Source organism: Protopterus annectens, chromosome 11.part0 (assembly GCF_019279795.1).
Source record: "Protopterus annectens isolate FY-2018-M chromosome 11.part0, PAN1.0, whole genome shotgun sequence".
Classification (NCBI taxonomy): Eukaryota; Metazoa; Chordata; order Ceratodontiformes; family Protopteridae; genus Protopterus; species Protopterus annectens.
In genome coordinates, this window is record NC_056745.1 from 225,226,190 (window position 1) to 225,243,366 (window position 17,177).

A 17,177-nucleotide genomic window follows, 5' to 3' on the forward strand; every position below is an offset into this window, starting at 1 on the left:
TTGGGAAGGAAAGGACCCTTGCTTACCAGGGAGTGGGAAGCATTGAGCTGCCTTTTGTCCAGTTTTGTGAGGTTTCAGCCAGTAACTAGTAGTTTATTGGTCGTTTTGGGCCAGTTTCTAGCTTTTTCCAGCCCCTGGTATAAAACTTTCAGCTTGTACCTACTCAGCACAGACTCCCAGCAGAGTAATCCAGGCTGCAGAGAGCTGAATAAGCGACTTTTCTTGATACTAAGTATATTTTTGTTGCTTTCCACATCTGAATACCTAGCAACTGTATTTCGCCTGCCTTTCTGTTACATTGAAGCTGTTTTACTGCAATTAACTTAATATTGCACTTGGAATCCTTGTTTGTTACTATTTGACTGTATTTGTAGCAAATTCTTCTGTGTAAGCTGTAGTAGCTGATTCATAGCATTTATAAGTGTTTGCTGTACCTGTTTCTGCCTGTTTTAAAAAAAAAAGAAAAAATATCTCTTGTTTTTCCTGCTTTACTAGTTTAGTCCAGTTTCAGAGTTGCTGATTCCTGGGCTTTGGTTGTAGTTCCTGTGTACTGTTTCCTTGCCTTATTTGGGGGGGAAGCTACCCTTGCTTTCCTGCTTTACTAGTTTAGTCCAGTTTCAGAGTTGCTGATTCCTGGGCTTTGGTTGTAGTTCCTGTGTACTGTTTCCTTGCCTTATTTGGGGAAGGAGGCTACCTTGCTTACCAGTGGGTGGGAAGCATTGAGCTGCCTTTGTCCAGTTTTGTGAGGTTTCAGCCAGTAACTAGTAGTTTATTGGTCGCTTTGGGCCAGTTTCTAGCTTTTGAGCTGCCACTGTTGCACCAGGTTTAAACTATTCGGCTACCTAAAGTCCACTCTTCAAATTTTCCCTTAAAACTACCTTCCTCGAACTATACTACTGATCAAAATCCTATAACTAAAAGATCAACTCTACTTGACTCCAAGTAGACTATTCTCTATCTATTAAACCTAGCACTTGCTCCTACAGTACTTATTACCTTGATACGGCACTCTTGTCATAGATAGTACCCCAAAAAGTTTTTCGTCTACCCTTCTAGCATGTCGAGGGATCAGTTGCTAGTGTCCTCTCCTGCTCAGCTGGTGAAAATATTGAGGCAATGTTTCAATTGCCTCATGTACACAGACAACCCTTTCCTCCTCCCACAAAACACAAATACATGCGAGATGCAACTATATGGCCAAACTGGAGGCTGAGCTCTCTCAACATAGGACTGGCAAGACCAGTCAGGAGGAGAAGGTTACCACACACACTATAGACCCAGTCTCACATAGTACCATTACAACCTCAAATCATACACATAAACACACAAAGACATACTCGGAGGCTCTGATCAAAAATCTACCAAAACAGCAGAGGCCACCAAAGCAGACACCCAAACAACCACCACCTCAGAACACAACACCAACACATAGACCTCACAGTCAGAGTGTCAAACAGTCACAGCCCTTAAGGCCAAACACAATGCCAGACACACTAGTCATTGGTGACTCCATAGTCAGACACACTGATGTCCCGGCCACCAGACTGAGTAAGGAGAAGGTCACAGTAAGCTGCCTGTCGGCACTCAGGTCTCTCAACAGCAGGTACAAATATGACTCAGTCATTGTCCACGCTGGGAGACATTGAGGCTCTCTGATTTATGTAGCCCAGGCAGGTATGACCCTGACCTTGAGCAGTATCCTACCTTCACCAAGAATGATGCCACAATACAGAGATAAGATGATCAGCTTTAACAATTGGCTTAAACACTGGTGTCATTCAAAGGGGATCCAGTATCTGTCTTCCTGGGATGACATGCTGGACAAGCCACTTTCGCAAGGGACGGCTTTGCACACCTGTCCCCTGGGATTCCGCAGGCAGACGGGCGGCACTGTCACCCCTGGGATTCGGATATTGGCAAATAGTGCCTTTTTAGGCAAGGCTCAAATTCTAAACCTACCACCCTAGAACACAAAAAGGAAAAACTAAGGGTAATGCTGCTCAATGCCAGAAGTCTAAATCTCAAAATGCGGCCCTTCTCAGTATGGAGAACATCGATGTCTGTGCTGTGACAGAAACCTGGTTCAAGGCTCCTGAGAGCACCCCAGCTATCAGGTTTTACCTCATATCATGCCCGCCCCAAAATCCGGACAATACCAAGAAAGGAGGGTATCCATATTCATCAAGGACACCCACACCTCAAGACTGGTGGCAACGCACGATGCATCGGAGACCATCCAGGTGCAATTAACCATAGGCAAGACTGCTCTGCAAATTGTAGCATGTTACAGGCCACCCTCACAAACTCAGGAAACTCACATGGCCTTCCTGAAAACACTAGAGGGGATAAATGTATCACCAAACACCATCATACTAGGTGACTTCAATTACCCTAATATAGACTGGGAACACTACTCAAGCCCAAACACCCTAGCCCAAAAGTTCCTGGAATTCATAAACTCAAATGCCATGGAACAACTAGTCACCATCCCCACAAGAGGAGATAACATACTTGATCTCATCATCACGAACATGGGAGCACAATGTTCAACACCGGAAGTATACCCTCACTGGTGAGATCAGATCACAAACTAATCTCGCTGGAGGTCCTCATCCCACTCCCACCTGAAATAAAAAGACCACAGTAAAGAACTTCTCAAAAGCCGACTTCACACTTCTAAAGACTAGTGTCTGTCTTCAGGCCCCCCCGAGCGGGAAAACAATATACTCAAGCTGCTGAATCACTACAAACGCCTTCTACCAGCACCTGCAGGACTGCATGGATAAGGCAATCCCAAGCAAAACAAAGACTCTTTGTGTAAAAGGCAAGCGGCCCAGTCTGGTGGACCCCAGCCATAAACAAACTCTACAACAAAAGGAGGAAGCTACTACAAGATAGAGCAAAATCCTTAAAAGGTAAGACACCCTTGATCACTATAAGTCCACAACTAAGAGCTCTCATAAAATCATCCAAAGCAAATTTCGAGAGAAAAATAGCTAAAGACTCAAAAGACAATCATAAGGCCTTCTTTAGCTATGTTAGAAACCTAGGAGGAAACTCCCAGATATGCTCAGAACTAGTTCAAAATGATGTGAAGATTACTGATCCTACAGACATTGCCAACATACTGGCTGACAGGTTCAGTGCAAACTCCCCCCCCCCTCCCCCCAAAAGGAGAGATATCTATACCAAATGAGTGCAGCCCCCCAAACATCTCCAGCGCCCAAGTGAGAACTGCTCTCCAAAGCAAAAACACAGCATCCATGGGACCAACTCAATGAGGAATTAAACCCACAGCTAGGACAGCTGTTTAATCAAAGTCTTACGCAACTGTGGTCCCACTTCACAAAGGCGGTGCCTCCACAGACCCTGGAAATTACCGCCCATTAGCTTGACAAGCCTTATCTGCAAAGCCATGGAGAGGATCATAATGAAAGACATAGGAATTTGCAGACTTTGGATCCAACCCAGTTTGGCTTTGTCAAAGGCAGATCATGCCTTTAAACTTGGTTGACTTTTTCAAACAGTCACCAAAGCCATTGATGAGGGAAAGGCAGTCCATACAGCCTACCTCGATCTGGCTAAGGCCTTTATCATTGAAAAACTCATCAGCTTAAATGTTAACCCATACATCACAAGATGGGTTGCAAACTGGCTGAGTGACAGAACCCACAGGGTCAGAGTTGCTGGCGCCATGTCAGACTCAAAGCCTGTCACAAGTGGTGTCCCACAGGGCTCAGTCCTGGGCCCACTCTTGTTTGGCATCTACTTTTCCAAGTACAAGCAAACACAGGAGGGACAAAGTTTGCAGATGACTGCAAACTGGGCCATAGTAGAAAAACACATCTGACACAGATATCCTTCAGAAGGGTCTCACAGAAACGGATAACTGGTGCCAGAGCCACGCCTAAAGTTAAATGCCAAAATGCATAGTCATAAAACAAGGTTACCCCTAGCTACCAAATAGGTGGCAATCCACTGAGCACAGAAGAAGTTATCAGGGACCTGGGGACCCAGGTTGATAGTAGTCTGTCATTCGACACCCATGTAGCTAAAGTAGTTAGGAAGTCCTTCTACATTGCCCACCTTATCATGAAGGGATTCTCATCTAGATCAAGGGAGGTCATAGTCTCCCTTTACTCATCACTCATCAGACCAATGATTGAGTACAATGCCCCATTCGAATGTATCTGACCCGACACTTGCAGCAGCTGGAGAGGCCACAAAAGTTCCTCACCAAAAGGATAAAGGGTCTCAAAATCTGTCCTATGCTGCCCGACTGAAAGAACTCCAGCTCTATTCAGTGCTCAGAGGTGACCTTTGCCTAACATACAAGGCCATGTCAAACCCAGATTTGATGAATATGCTTCACCTCAAAAATCTAGATCCATCAGAGATTCATCACCCAAAGACTCCTATGCTGTGGAACAAAATCCATGTGAGGCAGAGCACCTCGCTGGCCTTGTTCAAGAGAAATCTTGACCAATGGATGGGAGATCGCAGATATACCCCAGGAATTACCTCAGTGTCACTGCTCGACAGAGGCACAGCAAAATAATGGGTATAGTTCCCCATACTAAAGGGGTGGGCTAGGCTTATAAATGCCCTCGGGCAGATAGCCTAGTATGAACCTATGAACCTATGAACCTAAGAGCAAATGTCAAAATACTGAACTGGGAACATCAAAAACCTGAAAGGTTGAATAACAAAGACCTTGATTATGCAAGATTGGGGGTACAGTGGGGATTAGGGTATTTGTTCTTTCCCCTACTGTAGTGGGATCTTGGAGTTTGTATTTATAATTAGCAGGGGATGTGGGTCTTGTAAGCTTTCATCCTTCTAATAGGGACCTGCATAGAAATGTAGTGTGGTTCTAGCTGATAAGCAAAATTTTCCCACCTTGTATCATATAAATGGAAAACCCATCCACACTGTTAATGTCATCAAGAACTTGGTCACCTATATTGGCAGCTTACCATCATTTGACCATAATATATTGAAAGGAAATAGCAAAAATTGTAAGCGTTGACCTCAACATGTAACAATGATAATTGTGATGTCCACCACTGCTACCAAAATGTGATGGCCACCAATATGTGTTGTCCCCACTCTGGGGAAGTAATCAAGGAACTTGACTCCTCACCACTAACAATGGAGAGGGATGTGCACTTGGAATACATGTGAATACATTCAGAATTTCTAGATGCAGACCTCACTGTATCAATTACAATTTCCCTTAAGAGCACACAGGGAACACATTCTTCCTGGGGTCTGGATGTCTCTATATGTGTTTCCATCCAAGTTCTCAGTAAGACTCTCCACTGATACAGCTGTAGGCTTAGGTCCTCAGCTGAATGCCCAAGCAAACCATGTCCTCCAGCACCCTCACTGTAAACCCAGCGCTTCATGTCCCTGCCCCAAGTAGCTGACACAAACACACACTGAGAGATTTGATTTGCACACACACACACACACACACACACACACACACACACACACACACACACACACACACACACACACACACACACACACACACACACACACACCTGCAAAAGGCTGGCACAGGTTTATTAGCTATGCCCCTTCTTCACAAACTATAAGGTAGTTATCACCACCACTAGACACTCCCCAGTCAGCTACTCTAAGGCTCTTAACAAAGGGTGTCCAACTATATTGTGCAATATTAATGCTAATGCAAATGGTAGCACTTCACTAAGATGACTAGCCCTTCTGGAGTGGCTCCTACAGTGTCACTAAATACATATAAGTACTCTCAAAAGTTATATACTTTCTATAAGGACCAGTCACAATTAAAGTTTTAAATATATTTAATAATGAATAATGAAAGAGCATGAAAATACTGAATATATATTCACAGTAAATCACAAAGTTCAAATTATAGAAAATAGTGAAATTAAAATTGATGGACAGACTCATACAAATAAAGAAAAACACTCTCTGAACTAAGCTTCATTATATTTCCACCTGAATCTAAGAGAATTTTACTGTTCCCTAGTTGAGTTACTTACTACCACAAAGCAAGATTCTATGGGTGAGGGTCATTCTAGTCAGGCTTCTCAAACAGAATACTCAATACTCTGAGATTTCTCTTTGTAATATCTAAAATATAATTTCCAAGAATGCTGGCAGAATGACCTAATCAGGTCAGCTGACTCTAGGTTCTTGCAGTACTCCCCTTTGAAGCTGAGACAGGAATACAGCATATATGGCTGCAATACACATTTAGAGCTTTTGTAGCAGTGCATAGGAGCCAGAAACATTTACAACACTTACCCCTTCTTTACAAAAGCTAACAGATAATTGCTGCTCCCAGACCTATCATCTTTGGTCCTACTCAGTACTGTGGGGTGAAGTTTTAATGGTTTAACAGCTTATTTACATTTATTATTTTTCTTAAAGTTAATCTTTGCTGTCCCAGCAGCCTCTATTAAAACATATACATTTAATTCAGCTACAATAATACATGTACATTTCTCTTCATTTTAGCAGGGTGCACTGTTGATACATTTTAACACAAGCAAACCTCACCAATACATTTTAGAACAAACATCTGTACAAATCAGTTTGATATACAAATGACATACAGTGCTAATGCATTTGTAACACAAGCATGTTGTATAAATTAGTTTGCTATTCACAGGACATATCATTCTTTACAAAACTCCAACTGGCTGTGATGGCACTTGCCCATATCATCACAATAATAACATCTAAAAATAACACATAAAAAGGAGGGGCTTTAATAAAAGATGTCAGTCTTTTGTCTCAATATGTTACAGGACTTCATCAGAATAATCAGCATTTAAAACTAATCAATTAACCAAGTTCTTATAAAAATCACACACTGAATCAACTCCAATGGTGAAATTACTTTACTTCTTGTAACAGCTGAAACACAATGAAATGTAATCATGTTTCTACTAAAATAAGTGGTAATATAGGTTATCCCAACTTGTATTCTCAAGGTTTTAAAGTGCAAAAAAACTTTAAAAATAAATTAAAAGCATAGTAATGAATGGGTTATATGAGATGGCCTACCCCAAAGGTTTAGTTTTCAATATGGATTTCAAATTCAAATATGCATTACGGTCTAGAAGATTGTCAGCTCTTAATAAGACACGAATCCTTTCACTTCTTATTTTTCCAGTTTTACCTTTTAAATCCAGTGAAACACTATTAAGCCCAGAAAAGACAGACCTTGTAAATGTGCTACTATGTTTGAAACAATGCATCATTTTTACTTTTATGACTGATTGTATACTCATGTCTCTGAATACTTTGTGCCATTTTTTCTAATTGTTTTCACAACACAGAATGGATTGCATCTAAGTCATTTTGCAATGTATACTACACTATTACTGTTAGAGATGCAGTGCCCATTACCTCTTCATATCTTCTTCAAATGTAATAAATCGAGTGTATGTCCAGCACTGAAGAAGCTGCAGCTTCAGCATATGTCACAAGGATATATACCCGTATCTCTTTGTGTGAGAACCTATGAATCTATGAGCCTATGGAATGATTAATAAGGTGCAATACTTAACTATGATACAGGAGACAGCAGAAATTGTTTTTCAGGCAAGAATTTGCTTTATGCATTATTCCCCAATGAAGCATGCAAAAATTATAATTGACAAATTAAAAATGACAAAACAATTAAAATAAAACCCTAGTCAGTTATATGGGTTCAGATAATGTGTCTGTATATGGGGGATCATTTTGAATATCCTGTTTGTGGCAGACTGCCAAAGTTGACTAAGTTCAGATGTGAGGTTCAGTTTAGTTTGCAATGGATTATACAATTTAAATTCCTTGAATAGTAATAAAATCAGGTATGGCTTCTATTTGAATGAAATGATGTTATAACCTATAGAAAATTGCTGCAAAAATGTCATCTCTAATTTGGCAGCAGAGGAGGGTGGAATTATTTTTCCAGTTTCAAAAGAATTTCCTTAGAAGATTTGTCAAAGTAGGCAATGATTTCCTTGTGTAAAAAATGTATATTTATTTACATAAATGGCTTTATAAAGGAGGCCAATAATTATTTCTCTGACTGTCTAAAATGTAATTGACGCAGTTGTCAGAAATGCATTTTTATAGAGGAAATCTATAAAACTGCCAATGGAGAGTATTTTACTAAATGTTCTAAACTTGATATAATCACCTTTATGGCCACTGCATCTTGGGGGAAGATGCAAACACTGTCAACAGTGATTTGATTTTATTACAACATTTCAGCCAACAGTGACTTATTGAACATCTGTATACTGTTGTCCTATTCACATTCAAGATAATCTATAGTTAATCTATTTTTAATCGTGTTTTGTTTTGTGGGTAATCTGTTTTAACCACAATACGTTTGTTGCACTACTTATAGTACTTAACAAAGCTGCAAGTATTTTTCTATGCAGGTGCGTCTTGGCAATAATGGTTACAAGGGCTGAAGTTACTACAGCATCACAGTGACTGTATGGTTGCTTGAACTATGCATAACAAAATTTTAACTGCGTATGATACCAATTTCAGAATTCATATTTGATGTTCAACATTTTTATTAATTCCTGAACAAATTATCCTTATACAAAATAAAACAAAATTTTTGATTGCATACAACAATTTAATTTAGTGATCTAGGACTACTGGCATGACACAGACCGAGGTTATCATTCATAGAAAAGGCCATAATTCATTGTCCACTGTATATTTTTAACCTTGGTATGCCTAAGCCACAAATAGCATAGAGCCTTTTTTTTTTTACCTGCAAAAGAAGAAAAAGCTCATATACAGTTTCAGAGGGAAATGCACATTTTTTTACTTAACTTGAAAACAAGTAATCTCCATGGTATTCCCAAAGTTTCAAATAATCCACTAAAAAAGTATAGTGGGTCCAAAAACAAAACTGTGTAAGAAACTTCTCTGTGTGAAAGATTTTCAGTTCATATATATCTAATCACTGTATATTAATAAGATAGGATAATGGTAGTAGAAGTAATGAACTTAAACTCGTCCTAAGTCAAACAAATAATAAAAAATATAATTTGATATATTATACAGAATTTCTAAGTATTCAAAAGTAATCCAAGCAGGATAGACAGTCTGTTTCCAGTTGAAATCCTTTATTAAGCACAGACAAGCAATCCAAATAAAATAAAAGTAACAGAATAATAGTTTCATGACAAACTTTCTAACTATATATATATACTTTTATCAGGTATGGGAGTGGTTTATTGTGCTGTAACACACAGTATATTGGTATACATGTTAACAAATTCACATCCCTTCCCCCATCAGTGTGACATTCGCGCTGGTCCTGCCCTACTTAGTAGATGTCATAATAATATAACATTTACGTACTTTAAATAAAATTAATAATGATATGGTATCTCTTATTAACCAGATTATTAGGTCTGTGATTTTATCTAAGACAACATACTACATGGTTGGAAATAAATAAACCTTAGACCATTTGGCAATCTAAAAATATATATAAATATATACATATACATTTTGCATGCAAAAAATCCACTCTGCAAACCATATTCTAGTTCCATAACCTATTGTTAAAGATCACTTTTGTCTTTCTAGACTTCTTCAGGTCTGTGTACAAGAACCCTAAAAAACTATTTACAAAAATATTATTATATAATTAGCTAGTACTGTTATTAAATATCATGTCAAATAAACTGGAAAAAAGAAGAAGAAAAAAGAAAAAAATTGTGATGATAGAAACAAAACATATACTTCTATTAAAATGATTTACCATGGTTCATGTAAACAATGTGGCAATTTTCTAAGTTCCAGTACACTTTTAATAGTAGTTTAGTCCAGGCTTCCTGAAAGAGTTCAGCTTTAATTGCCACATGAGTCCACGTTTTTTCCAGCATATTCAGGATATCTCCTTAAAGATCACCCATGTCTATGCTATCCAGTATCTGCAACTTAAAACCTGTGTGTCTTATGTAGAGCAAGGTGTTTGACTAGTGCATTATTTTTACATCCAGAGCAGATTTCTGCCTGATGACATGAAATCCTACTCTTAAGTTTATTTACAGTCTTGCCCACATAAAATGCATCACATTCTTTGCACTGTGCCCTGTAAATTACTTTTTTTAGTGTTATAGTACCCCTGCACTGGTCTTAATGATTTTCCTTAAATAAGGACAATAAAAACATCACCTTGCTGTATGAATATACAAAATGTACAATTAGCTTCACATGTTAGTGTTTCTCTCATATATTCTAAGTTTAAATTCAACAAAACTTCTAATGTTCCTGTCCTTCCTGTACACAAAGGATGGGGTTTCACCTAAGATGTTAATCAGATAAGGGTTTCCTGTGACAATGGCCCAATTTTCTTTAATAACATTTGTGGTACTGTGATAATCCAAAGTGTATGTCAGGATGCAGCTATTTTTGAATTTATTATTCTCTGTGAAATTTCTCAACATTCTCCTGCTGGGGAGGTTGAGTGAAGGTGCTTCACTGCTTTTCAGTACTGTAATGGGTTCCAGGATGTTTTTTAACATCTGACTTTCGTAGCCTCTCACTAGGAAATCATTCTCTAAATTGTTCAGGTTTCTCAAAAATGGTTCAATGTCGGTGGTAATTCTAGCTAATCTATAGCCCTGGGACTTCACCACATTATACTTGGCTTTTGCAGGACGGAGACTTTTACTGTGGAGTAATAAGTTAACCTTCATTGGTTTTCTGAATAGATCAGTGTTGATTCTGTTATTGCTGGTGTCCTTGGAAATCTGTATATCTAAGAAAGCGGTTGAAGTACAGCTATGGGAAGAGGTAAACTTCAGTAAGGGGTTTGTTTGATTGTGGTAAGTGATAAAATCTCTAAGCTGCAATGTGTCACCTTCCCTCACAATAAAAATATCATCAATAAAACGCAAATAGCATGTGATATGCCGCATGCAGTCTGTAGAAGAAAGAGGAGGTTGTCTTTTTTCACTACTCTTTTTGGTTTGGTTTCTCTTAGCCTGACCATCCATCACATCATACCACCCCACTCTTCCTTTTGTTTACATGCCTCAGCTGATCGTAGCCATTGCACTAGGGTGAGAGTCAAGTGATAATGATCTGTCATCTTGGGTAGATTGGCTTTTTTTTCATTTGCTGTCTGTGACTAACTTTTCCCTTTATGTATCTCACCAATTGCTTTACATTGTAGCCAGCAATAGATATAATATGGAGAAGCCACTCACTCATGCAGGTTACTGTTCTACAGTAACAGCACTGCTCATGTAATAAGTTGATGCACTCCATTAGCTTCCTTGATCTTCACTATTTTTATAATTAGGGGGATATTCATTCTCATGGCATACACACCTCAACCTCTCTCCCCTGGTTGGCAAGCTGAGTATGAATACCCATCTCCTTTCATCTCCTCTTAACAGCTCTTCTACGGCTTTGGCCAGTAATCAAACCTGGGTCCTTTGATTCAGTCAGTGCTCCATCTGCCTGTGTGAGAGAAGCTTATCTGACTTACTAAATTTAAAGTTATGTAACACTTCATCACCAGCATTTAGTTTTACCCAATTCAACCTTTGGAAACCAATTGTTAATGGACTTCCTAATCTAGTAAAATACAAATGCAGTTTAAGTACATCATGATGTATATGTCTGAGGGTATACTATCTGCATTCTAATTAATATGAAACAGTATTTTAGCAGTATATTCCTTTGAATCCTTGATTGGGCAAGGATATTGGTTAGTTTTAAAGTTTTGTAAGTCAAATTATCATTCCTTCCATCCTTGTTTATTTCTACTTGTTTCACTTTCCATGGTGTTGTACCATGCATCATTCATCTATATTTCCTCCTGATACTTTATTTTTTTCCCAGCAAATTGTTCTCTTTTCTTTCCTTTCTCTTAAAACTTTATAAACAGTCTTAAAAATGGATTCACCATCTTAAATGTTCCTTTCTGTACTTCTTTATATAATTCCATCTTTCACCACCTTTAGGCTATTATCCTATATTGTACCTAAATTATCTTGCAAAGCTTCATGTCTAAATTTCCCAGTGAGACACACAAACAGAAGCCAAATACAAAATCATAATGACAAAGGTATTTTTAATTAAAATCACTTTTTTATTTGTTTACAAACTTTAACCCTTTACCTTGTATCCTTAACTTCTCAATTTAACTTTTTGAAAATTCATATTTCCAAATTATAAATTAATAGTCTTTATACTTGCTCAAAAATATCTCATTGCATTTTTATTTTTCCTGCTCTTATTATAATACAGAAACTCTTCACTTTACTCCTCTGCATAATTTCTCACCAATGACCTCCAGGTCAAACACATTAGGCCCCAGACTGGATAAGAGTCCTTCAGCTCATGTGTTTCCTACTCATAAGCTTATGGGAGCCTGTATTCAGGGTGAAAATTAGGCCCATCCTCTCCCTGAAGTGAGAACTCTATGGGCCATCCCTTCTCCAGTTTTGTACTCACCAGCCCCATGTGCCCTAAGAACTGAAAGTCAGGTGTTAGGGAATGGGTCAGTCAGTTGGTCAGATGGATCAAAGTAACAAACTTCCATATGGTAGCACTGTAAGCTTCAAAAGTGCTGGGTCTAAGATAACATGCATGGGCACTACTGGACATTAATTCCATGGATTTTTGCAGAGTGACTGTGTTACTGCCAGAGATACACTTGTTTGCCAGCATATGCCATTATTGCAGCAGGTGTATGCTACCCCCCTGTCCCCAGATCAATAATCAGGAACCAGCTTCTCAAACCCATCCATCTTGCACCAAGCCCCTCTAATACCAATGACACTAGTCAAAGTTTGGTCATTTGGATCACAGTCAGGGCTTTACCCACTTATGAGATGGGGCTAAATTAGTCAACGTTTATTATTTGACTGTCTGTGTTTATAAACAAATTTTGCTTGGTAGTTAGTATAAAATGGGGAAGGAATAGATGACCACAGCATAATATGAAAATGACAGTGTTCTTTCCTTTATATATATATATATATATATATATATATATATATATATATATATATATATTTTTTTTTCCAAAGGTATTAATATCGATCTGTTACACAATAATTGCTTTAGAATCAATAGACAGAGTGTTTGCAAAACTCAGTGCAGTATAACTGAAAAAGAAAGCAAGATATATGAAGATTAAAAACTAATTAGTGACAGAAAATGCCTGTATTTTTTTTGTTACATTTGTGCATCTGAGAGTAGAAAACATGTTTCTGTATTTTGTAATTATAGACAGGGTCACTGTCATTGGTTATTTTGTATTTGGCACTGCTGTTACATTTTATTAACATTAATATCAAATCTCCATTTACTGAATGAAATCTGCTTATAGTCCTGATTATTTAAGATACCTATTGTTTCATTACACTGAACATTGAGATAATTTACCACTCAGTGCATTATGCAAGATATAACAATAATTAAATAATTGATCACTTACCCAGTAAGACAGGCAGTAGAATAATTAGCAGAAATGCCAAATATGGATAATTTGAAGAGTGAGTCTCAACAGGAAAAGTAAAGTTTCCCAATGAGATCTATGAACAAACAAAAACAGATATGTGTTAGTTATTTACCTGTTGATTTTGGAAGGAGTTTACTACACTTCATGACAACATTCAATTTGTTCGTAAGCTAGGAAATTAAATTCTGGAGATTTGTTTGTCTTTACTGTAGAGGGACTTTGGCTTGAACTCAACACGTATTCCTCTGGCCAAAGAACTAGACTTATAGCTAATCCTGAGTTGCACAAATGACAAACTTGGTGTTAGTTATTAAAACAGAAGGAGGGAGGTGGTGTTTGGATGGTGCAGGGAGGCATGTAGCAGAATTCTTCTACATATATATTTTATATATATTATATAATTTATATAATTTATATAATATATTATATATATTATATATATATATATATATATATATATATATATATATATTATTTTATATATTATAATTTTTTAAAACTACAATCCACTCTGCTACAGGCCCCATGAGGAGCTCAGTGTCTCTCCAACCTAACACCACTCTTAAGTATTCAACTGCGGTACCACCTTTAACATTCTTGTAAGAAAAGCACAGTCCGGGTCTGAACCGTCTGCAAAGAGCTAAAGTTAACTTTGAACCTAACACCACTCTTAAGTATTCAACTGCGGCACCACCTTTATCATTCTTGTAAGAAAAGTGCAGTCCGGGTCTGAACTGTCTGTAAACAACTAAAGTTAACTTTGAACCTAACACCACTCTTAAGTATTCAACTGCGGTACCACCTTTATCATTCTTGTAAGAAAAGCGCAGTCCAGGTCTGAACCGTCTGCAAACAGCTAAAGTTAACTTTGAACCTAACACCACTCTTAAGTATTCAACTGTGGTACCACCTTTATCATTCTTGTAAGAAAAGCGCAGTCTGGGTCTGAACTGTCTGCAAACTGCTAAAGTTAACTTTGAACCTAACACAACTCTTAAATATTCAACTGTGGTACCACCTTTATCATTCTTGTAAGATAAGCGCACTCCGGGTCTGAACTGTCTGCAAACAGCTAAAGTTAACTTTGAATGTTCTTCCAATTGGCTCAGTATCTGCATATACTAAGTAGTTGGTTCAAGACATTGTCCTGCATGCGACCTAACACCACTCCTAAGTATTCAACTCCGGTAACACCTTTATCATTCTTGTAAGAAAAGCGCAGTCTGGGTCTGAACTGTCTGCAAATAGCTAAAGTTAACTTTGAGTATGTGTCTACCTGTTTGAGCCAATATTCATTTTACCCTGGAGAGCACTCTGCTTTGGCTTGTAAGCAGCCCCCCCACCACACATACACACACACACACACACACACACACACACACACACACACACACACACACACACACACACACACACACACATACACACACAAAATCTTCCACTTTCTCTCTTATTCCCTTCTGTTAGCAAATAGTATCCATAACTGATCAATACTGTGTGTTTGTTAATTTAAACTGAGACCACAGTAGCCTACTGATACACGGTTATCCTGTTTTTCCACCTGAGAAATTATTAAGAAATGACTTACAGTTTCAGAACAGTCCTTGGTAAATTGTGATTGTTTCTTAAACACAAACTTGTCTTTGCTTTGGCTCATTAGCAGCAGTACAAAGAACTGCCTGCTCACACCTTGTTCTCCCCTCCCCCTTCCCTGTTTATTACCTTAAGACAATCCCAAAGTTAATAAATATTACCTGTGGTGGCACCATTTTTAAAACTACAGCCACCCTTGTCACTATCATATGTTCATTTATCAGTTAACTCTGTTAACTGATTGTTTCCAGCCCCCTCATACGAGCAACTGACAGGGTCTCTACCCGCTTCGCTCCCCACCCTGCCCCCTATTCCCTCCTGCCCCCAGTGGTCCCACCTTTATTGCACTCACAAACCCCTCCCATCTTTCCAATAGCCAGCCACAGCAGTAACCCAACACTACCTCCTCCATCTTCCCACTACTATCACACCTCCTCAACTAACATGTACAAGCATACCTTACCTATACTCACGGCATGCACTCTCCTTGCATATCTTACATCCTACCAAAGCTCCATCATTCCCCCACTCAACCACTACCACTGTACTAGTACTCACACCACCTCTCATGCCTCACCCTCACTCAGCTCCCCTCCTACCAACTCAAGAACCATCCCTATGCACCCCCCACATATTCTACCAACTATATTACTCAAACATAAAGCATCCCTACAACTTAACATAGTAACCCTCCCACCATACCTATTACCCACAGAGCACAATCATAACGTTTCCCTTATAAACAAACACATTCAAAAACTGAGAAAACTAATAACCTCATGCATATCAAAACTATCCCTAAATGGAGACATCCACCCCAACCCTGGCCCTACCATCTCCAACCCCAATCCTCATAATCAGACTAGAAACCACAACTTCTCCCATATTACAGCCAATAGAAAGCCAAGTGACTTCCTTCTACTAAGCCTAAATATTAGAAGTATATCCAACAAAGTCCATGAACTCCATGCCACCATAGACTTGTACTCCCCAGATATAGTCATCCTGACAGAAACTTGGCTAAAACCTCACATTACCAGTGAGCGAATACTCCCTACAGGTTACGGCATACTAAGAGTAGACTGGATAAACAAAAAAGGAGGTGGTGTAGCTATAATATTTAAACAGCATCTAAACATACAGATCTTAAAATCATCAGCTCCACAAACAGGCAATGAAGAAATAATATATACCAACCTCAAAATAAACCAAAACAAAACCATCAACATAATTGGATGCTACTTCCCACCTGGCCAAAACATCCCTCCACTAGAAAACCTCTTCAGCTGGTCTACCCACCATCTCCCCGAAGAAACTATCATTTTAGGTGATTTCAGTATTGACTGGCAATCCTGTTCTAGCAACCATCCAACCCATTATGTAAACCTTCATGGCTTCACCCAACTAGTCCAGTCGCAACCAGGATAAATAAAAACTCCAGCAAGCACACTACCCTGGATTGGATACTAGTCAGTAAGAGCCCCCAGTCATATATAACACGCTGCTTATCAGATAGCCTTAGTGATCACTCCCCAACATTCCTACTCAAAAAAATACCTATACCAAGCTAAAGCTGTCATCTACCATCAAATACATAAAAAACTAAACTTTAACCCACTCACATTCATCTCATCCCTCAAAGAATGTAACTGGCATCCTCTAAAGTACCTCAGTCTAGATGACGCAGTTGAATTTTTTAATACTACCTTCCTGAACATCCTTAATTACCATGCCCCCATAAGATTTTCCAGAACCAAAGCACAACCCTTCCCATGGCTACAGAAAACCATTAAGTCAGAAATGAAAAACAGGGATAAAGCCTGGGAGCACTGGCGCAAAACCAAAACCCCCTCAACCAGACAGAAATTCCTAGAACTATGCAATAGAGTCAAAAAGCTAATAAAACAGGACAAATTCCAATACTACCAGTCTGCCCTAGACTCCTCACAACACAGCCTCAAACAATTCTGGTCCTCCATAAACTCCATCCTCCACCCAGGTAAAGTCAGTAACCCTCCTCCTAACATCCCTCACTCCTCAGAAAATATTGCTACCTCATTCAACACACACTTCACCCAAA

The 17,177-nt window shown here is 38.7% G+C and overlaps 1 protein-coding gene across 1 annotated transcript in view; it reads right to left on the reverse strand.

Annotated features, from left to right (window-relative positions):
- The window catches only part of PLXNC1 (plexin C1), a 735,616-nt gene that overhangs the window by 302,862 nt on the left and 415,577 nt on the right, over positions 1-17,177 (reverse strand). Inside the window, exon 18 of the mRNA XM_044087647.1 lies at positions 13,481-13,577. Coding sequence (XP_043943582.1) covers positions 13,481-13,577 — 97 coding nt within the window. The remainder of the gene's footprint in view (positions 1-13,480; positions 13,578-17,177) is intronic.